Source organism: Halichoerus grypus, chromosome 4 (genome assembly GCF_964656455.1).
Source record: "Halichoerus grypus chromosome 4, mHalGry1.hap1.1, whole genome shotgun sequence".
NCBI classification, from domain to species: Eukaryota; Metazoa; Chordata; class Mammalia; order Carnivora; family Phocidae; genus Halichoerus; species Halichoerus grypus.
In genome coordinates this window covers 139538622-139562586 of record NC_135715.1, presented here as the reverse complement: position 1 = coordinate 139562586, position 23965 = coordinate 139538622, and the positions used below count along the sequence as shown (strand labels likewise).

Sequence of the window (23965 nt, the reverse complement as noted above, 5' to 3'; positions counted from 1 at the left end):
ACTGTCCCAGCGAGGGTTCCACCCCCCGTTTAGCCACTGGAGCGATGTCCCTCAGCGGAGCTGACTTCTCAAAGTTCCGATTTTGTGCTCCGCTGCTCTATCACTTGCCGGTAGCGGCTGACACAGGCTCCCTCCCCCCGCGGTCTATCTTCCCGTATATCACCTCAGATTCGCTTCTCTGCACGTCCTACCTTCCAGAAAGTGGTCGCTTTTCTGTTCAGATAGTTGCTGCTATTCTTTTCTTCGATCTCCTGTTTAGTTTGCAGGTGTTCAGAATGGTTTGATACCTATCTAGCTGAATTCCTGGGACCAGAGAAAATTTAGTTCTACTCTTCCTCTGCCACCTTGCTCCTTCTCTGCCTCTCGACTTTTTAGTTGCTTTAAGACAAAGTTTGAATAGAACCAATGCATCATGGAAGAACACTAAAATGTCTGCTGTTAATGCAGTTGTAGAGAAATGCATGTTATTTCACCCCACTTTTCTACTGAATAACTGGCTCTGCTAATACACTTTCTCAGAAATATTATGGAATGGGGCGCCTGGGTGGCTCAGTCGTTAACCATCTGCCTTCAGCTCAGGTCATGATCCCAGGGTCCTGGGATTGAGCCCTGCATCAGGCTCCCTGCTCAGCGGGAAGCCTGCTTCTCCCTCTTCCACTCCCCTTGCTTGTGTTTCCTCTCTCGCTGTGTCTCTCTCTGTCAAATAAATAAAATCTTTAAAAAAATATATTATGAAATAAACTGAGCCTTTTCATGATTAAACATGACCTTATATTCAAACAAGGCCTGACCATTAAATGTTTGAAACTAAACTAACAGTCAGTGAGACTATAGCCATTTTAATATGAACGATTCAGAGCCCTTTGAGAATTTGCAAAACTGCCCCAAATTCTGTGAGCACTGAGGCACTTATCCATTCACTTAACATATTCACTGAGCATCTACTATACAGAAGAGCCAGTAGTCACTGTTCTCGGGACTGGGAAAAACAGTGACGAACAAGATAAAGTCAGTAACCTTACTGAACTTATTCAAATGAGGAACACAGAAACTAAACAAGAGAACAGGGAAGATACCTTTAAGAAAGTGACATTCTTTTTTTAATGATTTTATTTATTTGACAGAGAGAGATACAGCAAGAGAGGGAACACAAGCAGGGGGAGTGAGAGAGGGAGAAGCAGGCTTCCCGCGGTGCAGGGAGTCCGATGCGGGGCTCGATCCCAGGACCCTGGGATCATGACCTGAGCCGAAGGCAGACGCTTAACGACTGAGCCACCCAGGCGTCCCAGGTGACATTTTTATCAGAGAACTAAATGATGGGGAAAGTGAGCCAAGAAAATATCTGGGGGAAAAACAATTGAAAGAAAGAACATCAGAAAAAGAAGAAACAGCAAAGGCCTTGCAGGGGAAAGGGGATTGGTATGTCTGAAGAATAGCAAGAAAGCCAATGTAAGAAAGTAGTAAGAGATGTGGATGGAGAGAAAGACACATGTATATCCTTGAAGGTCCTGATAGAGTTTGGATTTCATTTTGAGTGTGAGGGGAAAACACGGAGTTTTGGGAAAAGATTACTCTGGCAGCAACAGAAATGACAGTAGGGGAACACGAGTGGAAGTAGACAGACCAGTTAAGATGCTACTGCAGCAGTCTCAGCAGGAAGAAATAGTGATTTGAACTAGATGTCGTGGTGGTGATGCTTTCTGGTAGTTGAGAATCATCAGCATATCTTTAAGTCCTAGGACTCAGGTTATCACCTGGACTGAACACAGAAGAACAAACTGGCTCAGGGCAGAGTCCTGGAGGATACTCCAATATTTAGTAGTTTAGAAGAGGGCAAGCTGGCAAGGGAAAGCATCTTCATTTTACCAGCACATAGGAAATATACTTTGTATTTAGGCTTACCTAGTTTCTTTTCCTAAGCACTAGAGGAAACCAGGTAGTTTAGAGTTTTTTCTATGCAGTTTTAATTTTTGAGCACACAGAAAATAAAAATATGAGAAATATGATAGAAATAAAAGATTTCTATTTAAATGAGGCAGAATCTCTTAATAAATTAATATGCAATCAAACCTAGCTACATTCAAGTTCAAGCCAATAATTTCTAAAAATAAATCATTTCATCAAACTTGAGAATCCTTAACAAATAAAGACCTATAGGCCTAGAACCTGAAAATGCACATAAATTACAGAAGTTTTATTGTAACATGATCTGACCTATATTTGTTTGTTACCTGTTACCTGACAACGTGTTAAAACCTACAATCAGGAAGTATAAAAACAACCAGAAAATCCAACTGATTTACATGTAAGAGCTGAGAAAATGAAATGTCTATGATGTGGAAATTAAAATGTTGACTCATTTCTATTTTAACATCTAAAGCATGGCAAGTAATTAACTTAGTGTCTAAATTGGAGAAATAGAGGTTTTATACTTTAAAAGAAAAACAGTAATGTTTAGTATTTCTTCTGTTGGTTACTACCACAACCTAGGCTACCTCAATGACAGACATACAAACTCTCAAGAAATATCAGGTACCCTCCAATTACGTACTGTTGTTCACCATAGCACTTTATCAAACCAATTATTTTTAATAGTAGGAATATTAGAAATTCTACCTCCATGGTGATGCGACAGGCTCCCTCCATTAGCAAGGATTTCTTCTCTAGCAGCTGCCTGTATTTGGAAACAACACAACAAATAGTTGCTACTTAGGTTTCACTTTGAAGTGAAAGAGTAAGACTAAGACCCAGCTCCCAAAGGAGGCATGTACTTCCTGGGTTAAATAACAAACTGGATGCCTAATTTTCCTTTCTCTTGGGTTAACTACATTTAAGAAAAATTAAAATATGCAGCCTAGCTTTATACACTTTTTCCTAGTGAATGGTCACAATGTCTATAATAGTCACTTCAAGATTCTAGAAAAGAAAAAGAAGACAAAATGATCAATTCAGCAGCACTACATTGTTAATAATTTTGTGAAGACAGTCAAGTCCTACTCTGAAGTAAACATCTCACTATACCAACAAGTGTTAGTAACTCACATTTATTTTAACTGCTTATTATAACATTTACCTGCTTATTTTATGTCTACAAAAGTACACTAAGCAATTTACCTGTAGTAACTCATTTATTTTCTGCTATAGCCTTATGGAATAACTACAATTAACCGCATTTCACAAAGAAAATGAGGCTTAGATCGTTAAATTACTCACCAAATATCATAAAGTGGGCATCAGACTCAAAATTAGTTGCAAAGCTATCAGAGATCAAACAGAAAAGCTCTTATGGAGAACATTTCTTAGGTCAATGTCCTGGGACAAATTACTGTCAGACCTATGGACATTTAAGCGCAAAAAAACCTGCTTGTTTTCTCCTCCTAACATGTTCGGCCCTGATTAACCTCCTTATAGAGCACTAAGTTTAGAAAAATAAACACTTAAAGCAAAATACAGAATGACTGAAGTGCAGAGTGAAAAAAGGGGAACAAAAGAATTATATTCAATTCATGAGTATATACCAGCCATGAGGTGAAATATCTACAGTGCCTAGAACCTCTCAGAATTACTCAGGTGTGTATAAACTATCAGGAGTTAGGCCAGGGTAGAAAAGGGCCCAGGCAGGACAGATGGACCATATCTCATTGCAAAGTAACTTGTATGAACCCTCATCATTTAGGATTTAGGGTTTTTCAAATGAATCAAAAAAATTCTAGCATTATATCTTCTAACAAATTATTTTAAATAAGATTATTTTACATTTAATAAATTATTACATTAATTAAACAAATAATTTTAAATAAAGCAATAACTACTTGAAATTAGTAGCACTTTAAGAATGGCAGTTTGGATTGGGGGAAAAGGAATAATTTCACTCTTGTAGTATAGTACAGGGACGGGACCTTTGAGGAGCCGGAGGGCAACCAAAACACTGAAAGGCTAAGCTGACAGAAAAGTACTCAAACTTTTGAGGGTGATAAATATGTTCATTATTTTGATTGGGGTGATATTTTCACAGGTGTAAACATATGCAAAACTCATCAAACTGTACACTCCAAATACGTGCAGTTTCCTGTATTTCAATTATACTTCAAAAAAGTTGTTAAAAAAAAAAAAAGGAGGCATAGGAGGGAGCCAACCAAACCTTGTCTATGGTTTGTGTCTAAAAGTGTGCCACTGAAAATCACTGCACGGTACTACCTTTGGCAGGCATGCAATAACACTAAGACACTAGGTTTTAAACACTAGCACATGTGAGGTTTAACCAAACCTCAGTCTCCTCCCAGCTCCTCCACAGTCTAGTCTGTCCTTCAACTCTAGGCATACTTGTAATGAAAACTGGAATCTTAAGGCCATTCAAGGAATGTTAACAGAAACTGGCAGCAAATGAACCTCAATGGCCTACGTATAGCTAGAGCAAACAGAAAATTAGAAACCTAGAATGAGGATATTATAGCAACAAACAGCAAGAACAGCAGGGCTGCTGACCTCAACTGCAGCCACCATTGGCAAATGGGTGAATTGCCAAAGTGATACCAAGGATTCCTACAGTCCTTTGTTATTTAATTTAATCAGGTTTTATATACTGTAAATAACAACCAAAGAATCACAGGCTACAGAATATTAATTTCAGAATATTAATTCTAATATCTCTAGAGAATATTAATTTTAGACTCACAATTCACTATACAACTCAGTTTACCAAATATGCTTCTCATTTCTATCAACTACCAAGTAAGCCATTGAATGATTAAAGAGAGTCAAACTAAAATTCATAAATTGATAGGAAAGTTTATTTAAAAAAGAATGTAAGAGTATACTCATATATGCAAAATTACCTCTGTTTGTTCAAACACAGTCAGTGGGTCACTTATTCCCCTGTAGTTAAAGGCAAAGTAGAAATAGATGCATGCACCTGCATCATAAATCTGCGTCACCCTAAAAAACAAAGACAATTTCCACAAGGCTTTAAGTTAAGTGAAATCAGATTTAACATCTAGAAATGTAAAGGTAAGATCATTTAATTTGCTTAAGCCATAATCTCATCCTCTACCCAGACTCTTAACTCCATGGAAGGAATGGAGATTGGCTGAAGGAAATACAGGAACTATTTGTACTATTTTTAACAACTTTTTTTGGTAAGTCTGGATTATTAGCCAAAGAATTTAAAAAATTAAAAACAATGTAAATGTTTCTCCAATTGGCCTGAAATAAACAAAAACCCCACCTCCTCAGAAGAGACTGGTTTTGTTTTGTTTTGTTACAAAGTATAGGGAAGTTAAAGAAGTTCCCAAATAGACTAGATGGGACTTGGTGATCCATTATAAGCCTCCTATACTTCCTCAAAATCAACAGAAATAGGCATGAGAACTTAAACCTTGGAAACAAGAAACATGTTCAAATACCAAAAATGATCAGGCTGGGTAAAATATAGCATCTTCACTAACTCCATATTAATAATTATTTAGAACTTTGGAAACAAATTGGATGATCAGACCAAATGCAGTGACATGGCTTTAAAATACTGTCCCTGAAGGTTTTATACTCTGGGCCCCATATGTGCGCATGTTGTATGTGTGTTTAAAAAAAGATACCTAGCACATTAGATTATTAAATCATATATATGATATATATCTGGACTTTCAAAATGCAATTAGCTGAAGCATTTAAAAGAGGGCTAAGATAATCATAGTCAGATCTGTGAGTGCAATTTACAGAGGTTCCTACAAAGAATTTAATTTAACAGAAGGAGCAAATACAGAGGAAATACTCTTTTTACTACAACAATACAAACAGAATCTAATCTAAAATTTTAATGGCCTTTTAGGCCAAATGTTAGGTGCCTCAGAACAGAAGAAATGAACTGTTTAACAATGCTACTGTCAATTTGCCAGCTGTGTGTTTCTTCTAGTGTTAATTCACACTCATAAAAAAGATCCCTTGAATGTTTACATTTTAAGTACCAGATTTACAAAGTTTAAGAAAAATTGGAGAACCATTTTAACTATGAGGGCACTATCATTTAGGAATAACCAAATTTAAATAAATTGAAAGGATACCTGAATGAAATGAGTTTATAGCAATTAGTAAAATATATATCACTCATATTTGAATCAGTATCAATAAATAGAAAATGCAACTAAATATTAATAGAGCATTGCTACCTTCCAACAAATCCAGGATCTATACCACAAAGTTGTTTTCAATAGATAAGCAGGCTTCTAAAAGTTTCACTGATCAGTAACTCAAAGACAAAGCAAAAATAATAGTATAAATAATAAAAAAACATTTTTTGGAAAACCTCATTTTCGATCTACTTCAGAAACTGACTCATATCTACACCTTTTAATAGATTGATCCTATCATTTAAGACAAACACCAATGTCTTCCAAAATCATCTGGACAAGTGATAGCATGCCTGCCAAAGTCATTATATTATTCTTTAATTTCTAAAAAGTTTTTGGAGTTTTTTTCTTACGTTAGACTCACTGGCCAGGAATTCCTTCCTATAAAACTTCAGAAAATTTTGGGTTAGAATTTCTATTCCAGTATACAAAGTACATTTTAATAGAGAGAAATGAAATAAATGAACTCAATAAATGCACCCTACAGCTAGTTATTTCCCTTGTGATCTTTGATTTCCTTGAGAGCTATAATTATTTCAAGTTAATTTTGGAATAACTTTTTAAAAAAACTCGTTTAAAAAGTGTATCTTGCACACTCAACATTTACATTCAACACACAATAGCCTCCTTGGCCACAGTAATAAGCAGCTCAAATCAAACTAAACTAAAATCAAACTCTGGTTAAATGTTAGTTTTACCAAGTATGAGATATAAGAACTATATTTAAAACTCCTTACCAAAGCCATTCAAATAACTAGACTGCACATTCTAAATTTTGGTTTTATAAAATGATCACAGAAGCTGAGCATATAGGCTTTTATCAGAAAAACATTCTTTAAAAAACAGCTACTTAATAAATGACATATGTCAAATTTAGTCTACCTATAATACATAATAAAGAACCTTAGTTCTTTTGAGTTCCAAGACTTGTGCTATTACGGTAGGTGTCTGAGGCAGAATATTTTACTTCGCAATAACTTTCAGTAAGTAGTGGTTTGTCACAATGATATTCTCATAATGGAAGGGGAGAAGTCTAGAGAGATAAATAAGGAGGTGGGGAAGAAGGAGGAAGAGGGGATAAGATCTATTAAGTCGCTACTTGATAAAACAAAGGAATAAAAATTCTCAACTACAAAAAAATAGATTCCATTATTTAAAATGTTTCAAATTTTACTGGTAACAAATGACTTTTGGATTATTAGGCCTGATTTGCTTTCAGTATTATAGTAAGAGGCCTGATAGACCAGACTGTCAAAAGAATTAAGTATCAATTTGGGTTCATAATATAAATGAACACAAAATTTTTTCTTAGACTTTAAGATAAAAGACTTACTTTAAAAGACATCTCCAAATTAAAAGAGAGAGAGAGAGAGAGAGAAAGAAAGAAAGAAAGAAAGAAAGAAAGAAAGAAAGGAATACATACATTCTTACACCTTTATTTGGAAAAGTTCTCTCCAAGATCAGTCACTAGGGCACCAGGAGGTTTACCAAGTTATAAGCTTTTTATTGTACAGAACAAGGCCCCCTTTTTCCCTTCTTTTAGATATATCAAATGACCAGTCAATAATCTCTAAATTCACATTTTTAGCTTTTATGTTCTTGGATTCAACCCCGAATACATTTGTTCTAAAACATGTTAATACATAGGTTAATACATATAGGTTTAGTACTTCCTGAAATGGTCTTCAAACCCTCTCTCTCCCACACAGACGCAAAAAAACACAATTTCGAGTAGATCCTTCTAGTTGACATGAACATTTACTGTATAAGAAAGATGCCTTCCTCAGATCTCATGTTAGAATTTTGCTTTCTTACCCCAGCAAAAGCAAAAAATTTAGCAAGTTCTGAAAGATATCTGTCCCAATGGGGGCAATATGTAGAACTAAGAAACACAATCTGGTAGTAGGGAAGTACAAGATGAGGATATAAAAGATAGAAAAAAGAAAAAAATCAGAAGAGATAGCAGTCTGAAGAGTATAGAAATATTTCTAGTCTTGCAAAGCAAATATATGCAAATTATCATGCTATATTAAAATATCAAAGAGGACTTAACAATTGGATGCCTTCATGAGGATTTGTCATTGGAGAAGAAAAATACCCAAATTTCCCTCACTAGCACTAGTATAGGTTGTCTACCTCAATCTTCACGTAATGACCTCACAACAATACAATGGCATTCACAAAGCCCTTCACATGCTTTCAGATTTCAGACTCACAAGCCTCATCAAGTAGATGGTATTACCACTGCCTTACTAATGATAAACTTTGAGCCCAAAGAGATTAAATTACTAATAAACAGCAGAACAGTGCCTTCACCCATCAGACACATGTAATGTTACAAAACAAAGAAATTTAAAAAGTAAACAGGAAGTTGTCATGGCCATATAGTTGGCCAGCAGGGCCTGGTTCTTGGAATAGGCTGAAATAGGCCCAGGTCTACCTTCCCAGGCTGAGATTAAGTGATTCCAGGCAAATCAGAACAAGCCTCATGCATAGAAATATACAGAAATGGTGTTTTGGTGAATATCTGTTGTTTTAAAGTCCCACATCGGGTGCACTTAACAATAAAGATACTACATTATTTCCCAAATTACCTAATTTATAATTTTGCTTCTATTGTAATTTTTTTGTTTATTTCTATAATAAATATTGAGTTATATTCTTGAAAACCACACACACATACACACACACACAGAAAAAAGGAGAGGCAGTTATGTAACCTAGAGTGTTTTGTAAATTTTAAAGCGCTAGATTACTACTGTATCATTTACTTTAAGGATCCCCTTCACATAATCTCCCCTAATTTCTCTTTATTCTCCATTCCAATTAATTCTATAACTTTATAGATAAGTCAAATGCTCAATTCAATCTTGATACATTTAATCTTCTGGTGTTTATACAGGTCTTTTAATAAGAAAAGATTGAATACAAAGTGCCCCTTCTCAAGAAAACCTCACTCTGGACTGCTGCTACCTAACAAAGAGGACAAGACCTTCAGTTAACTTGCCACTATGGAAGATACCAGCCACAGGTGATGTTTTAAATTTAAATTATTTGAAATTAAATAAAACTTACAATTCAGTTCCACAGTCACATTTCACCAGCTCCACAGCCCCATGTGGCTTGTGGCTACCATAATAGACAGGGCAGATAAAGAACAGTTCCACTGCTGTAGAAGGATCTATTGAAAGCAATGAGTTAATCTTCATTTGGATATTTTGCTCCACTCATTCCTTTATTCTATGCCCATTCATTGAATCAATAACTAATAAAGTGTTAAAAATGCTTTTTGTCTATTGAAGAAAAAGCTATGTTGACTGTGTATTAAATTATACTTTCTTGAATATAAATGTGATTTATAGTTTCAGTGAATGAAGAGGGAGTCCTTTACTTATTCCAGGAGCTCCAAGGTTTGGCTCTGCACTGTCATGCTGTCCCAGTAGGGTAGAAAGCTCACTTACAGAAAGGTATTCTACTCCTAAAGGGCTGAGGACTGCTCTAAAATCCTAGTGGTAGCTTTGCGCAGCGGCAGTATCGTAGCCAATGAGGTTTATCCAAGGCATGATTATTGCTAATTAAAATCCTAGTGGCACAACCCTAAGAAGGTGGCAAAAGGAAGTTTAGGAAAACTTGCTAACTGGAATAGATCGAAGATATTCCTCAGTTGGCAAATTATGTTTGTCCATTAAATAAAAAATGTGCTTGTTTGTTTGTTTGTTTTTCAGGATAAGTAGTATAAGAACAACTCACCTGCAGGTAGAAAGAGGAGCAAACTGAACACCCTTCTCTTTGCATTCCCTTGTTATTCGTTCTTTTACATTTCTACAGAGATCCACAACCCTAGAAAACATCATTGAACACAATATGAAGTTTTCAAATAAATTACAAAAATTTAAATAAATGCTAGTTAATCTGGCATCCTTCCATTCATAACTTCAAAGGAGTAAAGTTCTTTCTTTTTTGCCATAGGAAAGATATAAGTCAGAATACCATACTCAAGCCTGCTGAAGGTGGTTTCCTATATTTAGGCAAATCCAATTTCAAAATAAATTTAATTATAAGATTTTAAAAGCTTTAAAGAAAGCCGTATCGAACATGTTAATGAAAATTCAATTCTGGGTTTATAGGAATATCAATCTGTGCCCATGTCTAAGACATTTCCCTTAATATAAAAAATAATCAATAATCATGATGTTATACCAAATGTCCAGTAGCCTATTGTCAAGCACTGAGCTAAAATATAGTTCGGGGCGCCTGGGTGGCTCAGTTGTTTAAGCGACTGCCTTTGGCTCAGGTCATGATCCCAGGGTCCTGGGATCGAGCCCTGCATCGGGCTCTCTGCTCAGCGGGGAGCCTGCTTCTCTGTGTTCCCTCTCTCGCTGTGTCTCTGTCAAATGAATAAATAAATCTTTAAAATAAATAAATAAATAAATAAATAAATAAAATAAAATATAGTTCAACAAAGACTGGACGTGAACTATGTGTAAAGCTATGCTAGACTGATATTAAAAGTCAATGAAAACAGACAGGTAAGAAAGTTCTTAAAGGGAAGAGGGAATTGATAATATTTAACAATATTAATCATTTTTTCTATATTTTAAATAAACTTTTTATTTGAAATAGTTTTAGATACAGAAAAATCACAAAAACAGTACAAAGAGTTCCTCTTTCCCCAGTTTCCTCTAATGTTAACATATTATATTAACCATGACAGATTTGTCAAAACTGACTTCAGGACATCACTATTAACTAAAACACAGACTATATTCATATTTCACCAAATTTCATTTTGACTACAAAATACTGTTGTTTTAAAATACGAAGGCATCTGATTTCTTTTGTTGTTTAGTTTTTGATATAATTTTTAAGGTCCTATTTTGGAGTGAAGGAGGTCTAATGGTGACGTATTCATATTTTGGGAACATGCTCAGGAAAAAGTTCTGAAATAGAAAATAGATGTCAATCAATGCTTCTAGGGTGGAGATCCAGAGACAAGAGATTTGACTGACAAAAGACTAATCTATTTTTTAATGTGAGCTGTAATATTTTGTTATTACTACATATTCCATTTCTTTTGGAAAATAAAACTCCTAGGGGACATATAAGTCATCTTATTCTCCAATTAACATTCTGGCTACATACTGACACTGACTCTGTGTTTTAAACCTTGGTCTGTTTAGAATTAGGAGAACGGAAAAGGTAACAAAGAAACTCAAAAGGCTGGGCCATTTCTTTTTTTTTTTTTTTTTTTTTTGAAGATTTTTATTTATTTATTTGACAGAGAAAGACACAGCGAGAGAAGGAACACAAGCAGGGGGAGTGGAAGAGGAGAAGCAGGCTTCCTGTGGAGCAGGGAGCCCTATGTGGGGCTCGATCCCAGGACCCTGGGATCATGACCTGAGCCAAAGGCAGACACTTAATGACTGAGCCACCCAGGCGCCCTGGGCCATCTCTATTGTCTAAAGACTGATTTGACTGTGTGAGAACCAATTTGATAAAAACAGTCATTTACATGGATTATGCTTTATAAAACACATTAAAGTCACTTATATTTCCAATAAGAACAAAGAATATACGTTAAAACATAAATATGGAATTTCAGTATTTTATTAGCTATTGTATTAGCATGTTAAATTTTCTTTTTTAAATATAGTATCTGCAAGTTTTATAAATTCTGATTTTACAAAACAGTGCTCTTAAGTTAAATTCTGCTTAATTCTATCAGAGTTGGAGGCAAACATGATTTATCAAGGTTATCTATACCTCATTTATGGAATGATAAGGATGTATGTTTTTAAAATACCTCTTGTAAAAGTATTTAGATTATTGGAATTTATTGTATCTTTATTTTGAAAATCCAACTTATAAAACAAATACTTTAAATATAAATAAAACCTTTAAGAGCTTTAAGAGCTATAGGGGTTAATGACGATTATAAATTTATAAACAATTTCTTTATCATGACTAGAAAACAGTGTTACATAACAATAATCATCATAACCTACAGTAATAATGAGGAGGAGATGGGACAAAGAACATGTCTGAATGGTTAAAACCCTTAATCGGATACTTTCTAAAAATGATTTGCACAGAGGGAGTTCTGAAAGCATTCTCTCATAGAGCTTGTACGAAGTTCCGTCCATTTGGACCAATCATTCTATGGGAGAGAAAATTAACTGTGTATACTTTTAAATTCTTACCTGACCTATTAGCAAATTTAACCCTGTTGACCATTTCCTGCTTGAAAAAAATTTCCCTGGGTTTCTCTCACATCACTGGTTTCCCTCCAAATCCTCTAGATATTATTCTCTTTTGCTAGCTCTTGTTTGTATGCTCATCCCTTAAATTTTAGGATTCCCTGGAATTCTTTTTTAGGCCCTCTTTTTTTTTTTCCTTCATCTATACTATCTATAAGGGTTTGTATCTACTCCCTTGGTTGTCACAAGTCTCATGCTAGTGTCTACAAAATCTTTAAATCTCCAACTCAGACCTTCCAGACAGCTATTTTTATAGGCTGCATTCTTACACCATTCCAGAGTTCACTCATAGGACTCTATGCAGAATATTCATTGAGCACTTAACAGGTACAGTCATTTTGCTAGGCCCACTGAGAAACACACAAAAACTAGTAGACCAATAATCCCTTAAGAGACTTACACATGAAAAGGCCTAGCAACCTAATAATGTGTGAAAGTTGAAGACTCTGATCCCTTGGGTTTCTGCTAAACATTGTCTCTACCTAGCTAAATGTTTGAAAGAAAAAGCAAGTTGCTAAATGGGTAATGAGTAAATTTTATGTCAGGAATGTAGCTGCTTTCCGTTAATTTTATTTATGAAAACTTCAGCTGACAATGTTGTTTTAAGTGAAAACAAACCAAATATATAACCCCGTATAAAACAGATATTGTCAGTGAGTCAAATATATAAAAATACACAAGAAAAGGATTTAAAAAGTGATAAGATAGGGGGCGCCTGGGTGGCTCAGTCATTAAACGTCTGCCTTTGGCTCGGGTAATGGTTCCAGGGTCCTGGGATCGAGCCCCGCATCAGGCTCTCTGCTCAGCGGGAAGCCTGCTTCTCCCTCTCCCACTCCCCCTGCGTTCCCTCTCTCGTTGTGTCTCTCTCTGTCAAATAAATAAATAAAAATCTTTAAAAAAAAAAAAAAGTGAAAAGATAGTACGTGATTAGCTTCCACAGCTGCAAGAATAAAAAGACAAATGACAATCATCAATTAATAGTAATTGATGAGGAAATTCATAATGCTGAAGAAGTTAACACTACGCTAACCTACCTTCCCAAGCAAGGAAAAGTATAAAAGACTAAAATGGTCTTTGAGACAACTATGAACAGCTACCAAATGATATTTGCTGTTCAAAAGTTCAGATGTCAATAGTTGATTTTTTATTTATAAGATTTATCCCCTTGTTAAAATATAGCATCAACAATTGTGAATAACAGATTGGTACTATATATTTGATTAATTTTACAATGCATGGAATATGAACATCCATGCACCAAAAGTTATACCCATAGTAGATAAAGCAGAAAAGTATAAAGTTTTCTGCGGGAGGGGAGAAAAGAGGTTAGGGTAGAACAAAAATGTTAAGATATGTAATATCTAGGAGGTGGATTCATGGGGATTTGTTATACCTTATTTACTTTATTGTAGATTTAAAATAATTTGTATATTTTATAAAGAAAAAGTAAAATGTAAGGCATACTAAAAAATGTACTAACAGTCTTTTTTTTTTTTTTTTAAAGACTTTATTTATTTATTTGACCGAGAGAGAGACAGCGAGAGAGGGAACACAAGCAGGGGGAGTGGGAGAGGGAGAAGCAGGCTTCCCGCCGAGCAGGGAGCCCGATGCGGGGCTCAATCCCAGGACCCTGGGATCATGACCTGAGCTGAAGGCAGACGCTTAACGAACTGAGCCACCCAGGCGCCCCTGTACTAACAGTCTTAAGAACTTTTATTACTGAGTGAGTTAACTCAAAAGTCCATTTTTAAAAAAATATTTTATTTATTTGACAGAGAGAGAGACAATGAGAGCAGGAACATAACCAGGGGGAGTGGGAGAGGGAGAAGCAGGCTTCCTGCTGAGCAGGGAGCCCGATATGGGGCTCGATCCCAGGACCCTGGGACCATGACCTGAGCTGAAGGCCGATGCTTAACGACTGAGCCACCCAGGCTCCCCTCAAAAGTACATTTTTAATAAAACCACTTCACATTGCTCATCAGTTTTTATTATCAATTCCCTAACCAATATCTGTATGTATATGTGTGTAATGCAAAAATAGAGGATGTAATTAATATCTTAAGCGGGATTTCTTTTAGAAATCACTGAAATACAAGTTAAAATCTTACTTAATAATACCCACACAAATATCAAAAGCTAAATCATATGTTACAAAAGAAGGTTAACACTGGTTTTATAATTTTGGGGGACTTTTTAGAGAACATTCAAGCATATTAAGCACTTAAAAATTTAAACCATAGAAGCCAGTAAAACTATATAGTGACACTTCAGTGCTCAATAAGATTCTTTAAAATGTAGACTTCAGTAATATCTTTTCCTTCTATGGGACATAGACAAATCTGCCTCAAACCAAAAAAAAAAAAGACTTGCAAATATGACATTCTGATGAAGATATTAAGTTTTTAAAAGATTTATTTATTTTAAAGAGAGTGAGAGAGAGAGAGAGCGAGTGGAGGGGAGGGGAGGGGCAGCGGGAGAGGGAAAGAGAGAATATCAAGCAGACTCCCCGCTGAGCTCAGAGCTCGATGGGGGGGCCCAAGCTCATGACCTGAACCGAAATAGAGAGTCGGATGCTTAACTGACTGGACCACCCAGGCGCCCCAAAGATATTAATTTATATAAAAGTGCTTCTTTATAAAAATTTAAAAATTTGTATATTCATGTACAAAGTTACATTATTTCAGCAACTCCTATAGCGTATTTGAATAATATCAGGCTTTTTATTATATTTTACCTGTCCCAAGGAGCTGAAGTCTCGAAAGACTCTCCTAATACATAGTATTCCAAACCCAAGTCCTGTTAAAACATATATACAAAAATCAAGCAATTACAACAGGTGCAGAAGAATCGATAATATTGTATATTGCTAGTATTTCATACAATTTTTAGTATTACATGTTTCTAATGTAACCTCCACTGCTCTTTACTCTCCACTCCATAAAAGCACCAGAAAGTGGCCCTGAGAATGAGCTATAACCTTCAGGAGGACAGGAACTTTGTCTGTCTTGTTGTCCGCTGTACCTTTGGCACCAGGCAGTGTGCCTGACACACGGTAGGAATTTAAATATTTCTTCAAGGAATGGAGTCTCTAAGAACCGTCTATGTACATGTAGAGGATACTAGAACAGATTTTTTAGTAGCCTGAACAGCAAATTAAACAACAAGAAAAAGTGGTCATCAGGATGGAAGGACTAGGACAACAGAGAAGTGGGGGGAGGAGGACTAAAAGAAGAAAGTATCTCTGTCCTGAAATCAACTTTTCTTTAAAAACAAATTAGAGCCCTTCTTTGTAGTAACTAAATAAAATAGGGTATCTGGAAGCACCTCTACTAGGAAAATATATTTTATAACACACAAGATATAATTCTTATTTGGTAAGTAATTTATAATAAAAATTTCTTTAACCAGAATACAATTCTGCTTTAATATCAAAACTGGAAAGAACAATTCATAAGCCACCACAGAAGTGAAAAGATAGGAAAGAAAATTTTATAAGTAGAAAAATCAATACATGTTAAGTTTTCACTTGTAGCAAAATGAATCACTTCAACTCTACCATTGGTTGACAGGAAAAATCCCCAATTACTGATCTAAAATGTGTGGCTTTTCTCTTCTGCATTCATTTATGAAATTAACAGGTTAAAATTTAAGAAAATAATTTTATTCATTCAAAGTAAGAAAAAGTACGGTCTGCAACATAAACTGACGAGGGAAATACAAGGTAACTTACTCGAATGTATGCAATGACATAGGTCAGCAAATAACCTCTCTGTCCATTATCTTCTCCAACTGCCAACCCACTGTAAAGAACAAAGTGTCAATATATAGCATACATATTTATTAAAAATATATAAAACTAACCAAACTAATATGACACCCCAAGGTAACTGCTTAATGGATTAACAAATATTACACTGCATCTCATTTTTATTTTAATCTAATTTATCATAAATGTATCAAAGAGCTGTCAAAAGAATAAGCTTGGATAACAACAACCTAAAAATACTTTTAATATTTCAGTTTGGTCATTAATTTCAAACTTTCATCCATTAAACTAATAAAACTGACTCATATGAACTCAACTACTTCTACCCATACTGACAAAAGAACAGAGAATTAGCCATGAGAAACAAACTTAAATAAACTTTAATAAACTTCACAAGCATAACAAGATACTTAAAATACTCTTATTCATATATTCTTATCCATATATTCATGTGTCATTATAATCTTATTCACATATAAAGATGTATGACTGACTACATCTTCCAAATACCAAGAAGTTTTTTGAATACTCATGCACACTGTATATGAAGTATTAGAATGTTTATTTTATGAAACTTATAACTTAAATGAGACAAAACATACTTACACTTACACAGAAATATTGAAGTGTATGAAGCAACATATAGACAATTACAAGAAAACAGGTAAGGTTTTATTACCATGAACTATCCATTTCAATTTGAAAGTAGTTTTATCCACAGAAATTGTATTTGGTGATCTAGTTAGAACTAATCCCATATAACATGTAATTCAGTCCAAGTACTCTGCTTTGTGAAAGTCATTCTTATTTTAAAAGACTATGAATGATTATTGATTTCTACTACCTTCAGTAAAGAGCTTTTAATTTTCCTTGTTTCCATCATCAGATAGAAATTAAATTTTAACTATTCTTAGTCAATTAAAGAAAACTTCCACAAACTCCCAAAGTACCCATGAAAAAAATCCCTCAATAAAACTAGATAGAAAAGTATATTTTCATGTGACTTTCTTGGGTCATAATGGATGATTAACTTCTCTGTCTCTCTGTTCAATCCTGTAATTACACTTCCTTGGTCTCAGGATACTGAGCCCTTAACCACGGTGTTGCCCAAGACTCAAATCTTGAGCCTCTGTTATTTGAGCTTCCTCTGGAAGAATCAATTTTCTTATTGCTTCAATTAACACCTTATAGTTAAGTTCTTCCTTCCCCTGAAGTTTTGCTTGGATTTAGCAGTAAGAAAATAATTCAGCATAGATATACCGTTGTGCTATATAAATACTGAAAGGCAATTTTAGGCTAGGATGTAAAGGCCAAATCAAATTTCCTTAGAATTATAGCTGCATATAAACAAATTAGTATCACCCAGAGAAGTGGCAAACACTTGATAGGAGCAGCTCTAGTCTAGAACCACTTGGGGGTGGGGTACAATAAAATGAAATGGGGGGGTTGTTTGTATTACTAAATGTTAATGAGCAAAGAAGACAGAACTTAAGTCAAGCAGTTGAGAGTGAAAAGTAAGAAGAAATAATATAATTCTGGGTTGGATATATATGGGTTTGAGGTTAGGGGTAGGAAGTCAAATAAAGTTCCAAAACAAGAAGGAAACAAGTCAGAAAGTTGCTGTGGTAAATGTGTGGAGGAAAATATCTGAATCTATACCTTGGGTAGATATGAAGCAGAGTCAGACACTGAGTCCAAGAAAGAAAAAAAAAAATACTACTGAGGTAGTAAATAGGAACAATTCATCTTGGGCCTAGTGGCAGAAAGAAAGGACAGTGAAGACTAGCAAAGGGTGCAAGAGACCTGCACTGGGAATCCTTGAGAAGGCACATTCTAAGCTGGTATTTGGTGAGAAGTAACAGGTATGGACATTTAGTAGGCCTACCTCTCTTATATCAGGATGAGAAAAAGTCTTACTTTGCAGTCCCATGTCAAGCCATTTTTCTTTAGATCCTGTTCTAACATCTGGTGGGGGTGGGGAGATCTGCTCCACTATGGAATTCAGTGTGACAAACCACACTGAAACATGCATTTTCTTATCCAAAACAGGATGAAATTGATATCCATTCTAAATTCATAAACCCCAAAGGAGAAGAAAAGTCATTCTGGGCTTGCTTTTCTGAATCATAGGTTTCTCTGCAAATTTAGCTTTCTGTAACTTCGATCTCTCTCTCTCTTTTCTTTAGCTTTCAGAACTCTATCTTCTAGACAGAATTACCTTAAAATACAATATAAACAACAGTAGGGCGTAGAAATTAAATGCTTCTAACTTGCCATTTTCGCAGCAGCCACTCCAAAAAAGTATACTAAGATTCAAACTGCTTTATGGTAAAGTAGTAATACCCATCCCCTACTTCCTGCTCCCTCCACAAATTTCAAACACCAATTAACAAGGTTCTTAAACAAATTTAAACCTGTTTCATGAGAAAGGACTGGGAAGATGGGCGCCTGGGTGGCTCAGTTGGTTAAGCGACTGCCTTCGGCTCAGGTCATGATCCTGGAGTCCCGGGATCGAGTCCCGCATCGGGCTCCCTGCTCGGCAGGGAGTCTGCTTCTCCCTCTGACCCTCCCCCCTCTCATGTGCTGTCTCTCTCATTCTCTCTCTCTCAAATAAATAAATAAAATCTTTAAAAAAAAAAAAAAAAAAAGAAAGGACTGGGAAGACTAATGAAAGAGGAGTAAGAGACAATCTTTTTATATAAAAGAGCCATCTGGTGAACCTAATCACTCTCATGTTGAATTACATTAAACAACTTAAGCACACACTTTAAAAATAACAACACATTACCTTAAGTTCTATGGTAAATGTCAATACGTCTGTCATGATTGCTGACAGGGAATGTTTGTTCTGTTTAGCTCTTAGAGAAGTTAAAGTATATTACTAGCAAACATAGATAAACAACCAAAGTATGATTATTCAACATTTGCCTATTATGTTCTATTGGATCATATGTGTTCAAAGGTATTAAACGGTGTTAGGGTGGGGGTGGAAGGCAAGGAGGAAAAATGGCTAGGATAACACATAAAAATGTTCTAAACTGTTGGGAGTACTTCATTAAAAACCATCAATTCAAAGCTAATGAGGTGGTAGGAACAGAAGATAAAACAAAAGAACAGAAAATAAAGGACAGATGAATAATGCCCTAATTCAAAGTAAAATACATGAGCTAAACTAACTCATGAAACTTTAGCAGAAATAAATTTAGTGCTGCTTTTTAGTTATGCATAAGAAATCATTCACTGGGGAGCAAGGGTTGGCCAAGTGGCATCTTAAGTGAGGAAAATATCCCTGAATCTTTCAGTGATTAGAACAAAGAACTAGTGCCTAGAGAGAAACATGGGAGAAAACCAGGACTTCTGCTAGAAAACCACATGAAGATATTTCCAAGTATCAAATCAAATCAAATCAAAACTAAAACAGCCCTAAGTCATCTGCCTAATGACAGCCTGGACTGTGAATACTGAAGATTTCTACATCCAAATGAAGGAAACCAGGATGAAAGTACATAAGAAATTAATTATAACGTAACTAATAAGTAGCAAATAGTAATAGCCAAAAAAACGAGACCCCAATCAGAGTGTGAATTTTAATACTTTGCCCTTGCTTTAAATAGGTATCTCACTTACTATAACCTCTTTTAATGGGTGAATTTGATTTTTTGTTTGGTATAAACAAATAACTGGAATTAACTCAATAGTTCTGGGGCTTCAGTATCAGTATCTAAAAAGACCTGGGTTCATCTTAAGGAAGTTCATTTTTAACTTTTAAGTTGTAAATTACATGGGAAAAACAAGACAAATTACATGACAAGAGAGTTCATGACAGTTGGCAGCTCAACTTAAAACTGACAAAATGGCTCTGATAAATACCTAAAGATTAAAATACACTGTTTTAAGGATGGCACAGCAATTAGGCATAAATGAAACAGAATAAAAATTGTTAGGGAAAAATATTCAGTTTCCTTAATTCTTTCAACAAATGTTCAATCAAGCATCTAGTATATACCAGGCATCAGCAGTAATGTCCAAGAAAAGGCAGGTCATGCCTTATAAAAATTATGTCTTACCTCACATAAAAAGGCATTTTGCCATCATCCTACCCCCCCCCCCATCCAACAAAAAATGTAGCACATTACTAACTACTAATGATTTTGCTGGCTACTCTGAATTGTAATTACACTTAAACATATTACAAAGTGGAATTTCTGTGCATGTGTATCCATGTGTGGGGGTGTGTGTGTTGGAAGTAGGAGGAGGACCAGGGGACTGAGGTGAAACTAAGCAAATTTACCTTATTTATACAAAATGATTCAAATATTATAGCATGCATTTCCCTACAAGTGCTCCTGAACGATTCTGAAATCCCAATTAAATATTTAAATATATAAAAAACAATTTTTTAAAGTTCCAGCCTCTAATATTTAAGGTTAGAACAGAAATAAAAGAGTTAATTTAGATATAAAAGATTTTAATTTAAATCACCTTAATTGTTTCTAATACCATGGATTTTAAGAAAAAAGTTTAAAAATCAAATTATATATAAACTCCACATAACTTAGAAACTAAAAAACAGGTACATGTACATTTCAAAAATAAATTCAGAGATTAACCTGAAATCCAAGCCTTTTGGTTATTAACTGAATTTTTATAGCACAATTACTCTTAACTAATTTAGTTAAAAAATCAGTAATTCCCAAAAAAGGTACTGTGAAAGAGAAATAAGTGAAAGATAATGAATTTCATCTTTTGCTAAAGAAATTAAATTCCACTTGCCAATTTCAGAATAAGGTAAGAATAAAATTGAGAGGCTAATTTGCTATACTCAAAAACAGTACAAAAGTAAACTAAAAATTAAGCCCAAGATTAGATCTTTTTCTAAGAATTCTACTTTTTAACACTAAGTTCAGAAAATCCTAAAAATAAAGAGCTGAATATCATATGTGAGAAAAATACATAAAAGTGGGGCATTCTGAAACACAAGGCTACAAATTAAGTGCCCATTTGTTCTCATAAATAGCAAAAAAGGGAAATTAAAGTAAATATTTACAAAGAACTCAGATTAAGCATAATGTATACTTTAAGCTCTGAAATTAAAAAAAAGTAAACTGGTATCCAGAAACTTTAAGTACTTAGAAAGGAAAGGAAAAAATGTAGTCCTGATAAATGGCATTTTCACTATAGTTCTCATTGATCAGTCTCATAATCCATCACGTAGACAGAAAGAAACCACCCAATCATTATTCAGTTGGTTATAGATGTGAAATGTTTTCCATTTCTTTATACCAGCACAAAACAGTAAGTGACAAGGGGTGGAGTATAGATAATTTATCAAATTCTTTTGTTTAAAAAATTTCCTTTTAAAAACATACTAATAACATGTTTTATACAAATACACAATTACCACTAAATAGTAAGAGGACTGTGAATTTTTCATATTTTACTCTAGTACAACAAAAGCAAGTATTATAAAATTAGCATTAATGTAATAATACAATAAAATATTTAATATATATATGATCACAAATTTTGGAAGTAAACCAATACAACATTTTAAGTTGACTATCATATATTGCTACAAATTTAATACTTTAAAGGGTATTAACAACTGCTTGCAGATACCAGCATTTTAGATTAACATTCTCTTGGCATTATAAACTAAAGCCATACCCAAATTTTGCAGCAATGTCATACACTTGTTTTTCATGTTGAAGAACCTTCTCACGGTCCCCCTCAAACAGTAATGTAGCGACAGTTAGCTGATTTGGATCAAATCCTTTAAACTACAAAAAAAAAAAAAAAATTATTACAGATAAGTCTTATCCTATAAAACAGGAAATCAAAATACATTTTGCTCGTATTTCCTTCTGATCTGGGCTCAAACATACCAACTCTTTAAAATTGAGCTTTGGAATTTTACATGTGAATCAAAAAGAATGTTTAATGCACCTATTCAGGTTGTTACAAATAACAAAACTACAGAAAAATACTTAATTTCAAAGTATGCCATGGTGTCAATTGTAATGACATATTGGTAAGTAATACAACAAAGAACTTGTAAGAATTATAACTGCAATAAAGAAGCAAATAAAAATACCAAATTATAGAATATAATGAATTAGCAAAATGTAGGATGAGGAAAAGGTAAAAAAATAACAGCATCCTTACATACCAACAATAACTTATTAAATAACATTTTCAAAGGAGATCTTACATATATAATTAAAATATCTAAGAATAACCATAAAAGGAAATATGTAACCTCATTAGGAAAACATGTCTAAAAATAGATTATAAAGACGTATGTTCTAGAATGCCTCAACTAAGTATATAAATCTGTCAATTCTTGCTCAAATTAATATACAGGTTCATTCCAATTCTGACAGAAAACTTAGGGGCGCCTGAGTGGCTCAGTCGTTAGGCATCTGTCTTCAGCTCAGGTCATGATCCCAGGGTCCTGGGATCGAACCCCACATCGGGCTCCCTGCTGGGCGGGAAGCCTGCTTCTCCCTCTCCCACTCCCCCTGCTTATGTTCCCTCTTTCGCTGTGTCTCTCTCTGTCAGAAAATAAACAAAATCTTAAAAAAAAAAAAAAAAAAAGAGAAAACTTAATGGACTTCCTAAGATGGTGAAGAGTTTCTAAAATTTTTCTAGGTTGATAAACAGGTAGGTTATGATGGATAACAAGGAAAATTCTAAGAAACAAGAACTAGAACTATAGCGATTAAATCCATTTAATTTTCCAAGAACAAAAACTCATTTATTTTTTTTTTATTTTTTATTTTTTTAAAGATTTTATTTATTTATTTGACAGAGAGAGACACAGCGAGAGAGGGAACACAAGCAGGGGGAGTGGGAGAAGGAGAAGCAGGCTTCCCGCGGAGCAGAGAGCCCGATGCGGGGCTCGATCCCAGGACGCTGGGATCATGACCTGAGCCGAAGGCAGACGCTTAACGACTGAGCCACCCAGGCGCCCCGAACAAAAACTCATTTAAAAAAATGTGATACCTTTTTAAAATTCAATTTATTTAAACTAGAAAAAGTAAAAACAGTTCACGCTCTCCTTCCACCCCTCAACCCCTAAAAACAAAAAAAGTTCACCTTCTTCTCCCACCCCTCACCCCGTCTCTGGCAGTTACCAGTCTGTTCTCTGTATCTATAAGCTTAGTTTTTTTAATGTTTTTTTTTAAATATTTTTTTTCTAGACTGCACATATAAGAGAGATCATACAATATGTGATACATTAAAATGGAGTCTCCATCTTGAGTCAGTATTTCAGAAGATGTCTCAGACACAGCAAGTCCATGTAAGAGAAGCAGGGGTTAGTTAGCTAATGGTGCTGCCACGACTGCTTAGCAACTGGGGCAGCGGAAGGTGAAGATTAATTTAGAGCTTTATCTCACATCATAAAATTGAAATAAATTCAAATAGTAATAAAGATAAAAATTTTTAAATTCCCATTTAACAAAAAAAAAAAAGCAAGAGAGAGAAGAAATGGTCCCAGCTTAGAAATGATTAAATAATCACAGGAAAAGATACAAAATTTTGAAACCTTTGCACCAAAAAGAAAAACTCTTATTAAAAAGGGAGTCACCTAAATAAATAAATAAAGGGAGTCACCTGACTCAAAAAATTATTCACATTTATGACAAAGACATCTAATAATCCCATTACTCAAAGGCTACATGAAAAGTACCAAGGAAAAATACCACGAAGCTGGCACCCCTGGCAAAATAACCATACTCAACTAATACACACAAAAACTGTATCTAGGAAATACAGGGAAATGATGGGTCTCACTGGAATTTCAATGAGAAACATTA

General features: G+C 34.7%; 1 protein-coding gene and 1 pseudogene across 5 annotated transcripts in view; one reads left to right on the top strand and one right to left on the bottom strand.

Annotated features, from left to right (window-relative positions):
- AGPS (alkylglycerone phosphate synthase) overlaps nt 1-23965 on the bottom strand; it is a 187871-nt gene that overhangs the window by 25419 nt on the left and 138487 nt on the right. For 2 of the 5 annotated variants that reach the window (XM_078071030.1, XM_036099188.2), the window contains exons 14-19: nt 21813-21925; nt 16110-16179; nt 15114-15175; nt 9873-9962; nt 4836-4935; nt 2617-2674 (exon numbers count right to left, since the gene is read on the bottom strand). In XM_078071030.1, the coding sequence (XP_077927156.1) occupies nt 2617-2674; nt 4836-4935; nt 9873-9962; nt 15114-15175; nt 16110-16179; nt 21813-21925 (493 nt within the window). The other 3 variants (XM_078071027.1, XM_078071028.1, XR_013447227.1) reach the window with 3 other exon arrangements.
- Nucleotides 9637-9763, top strand: LOC118540142 (U4 spliceosomal RNA; annotated as a pseudogene).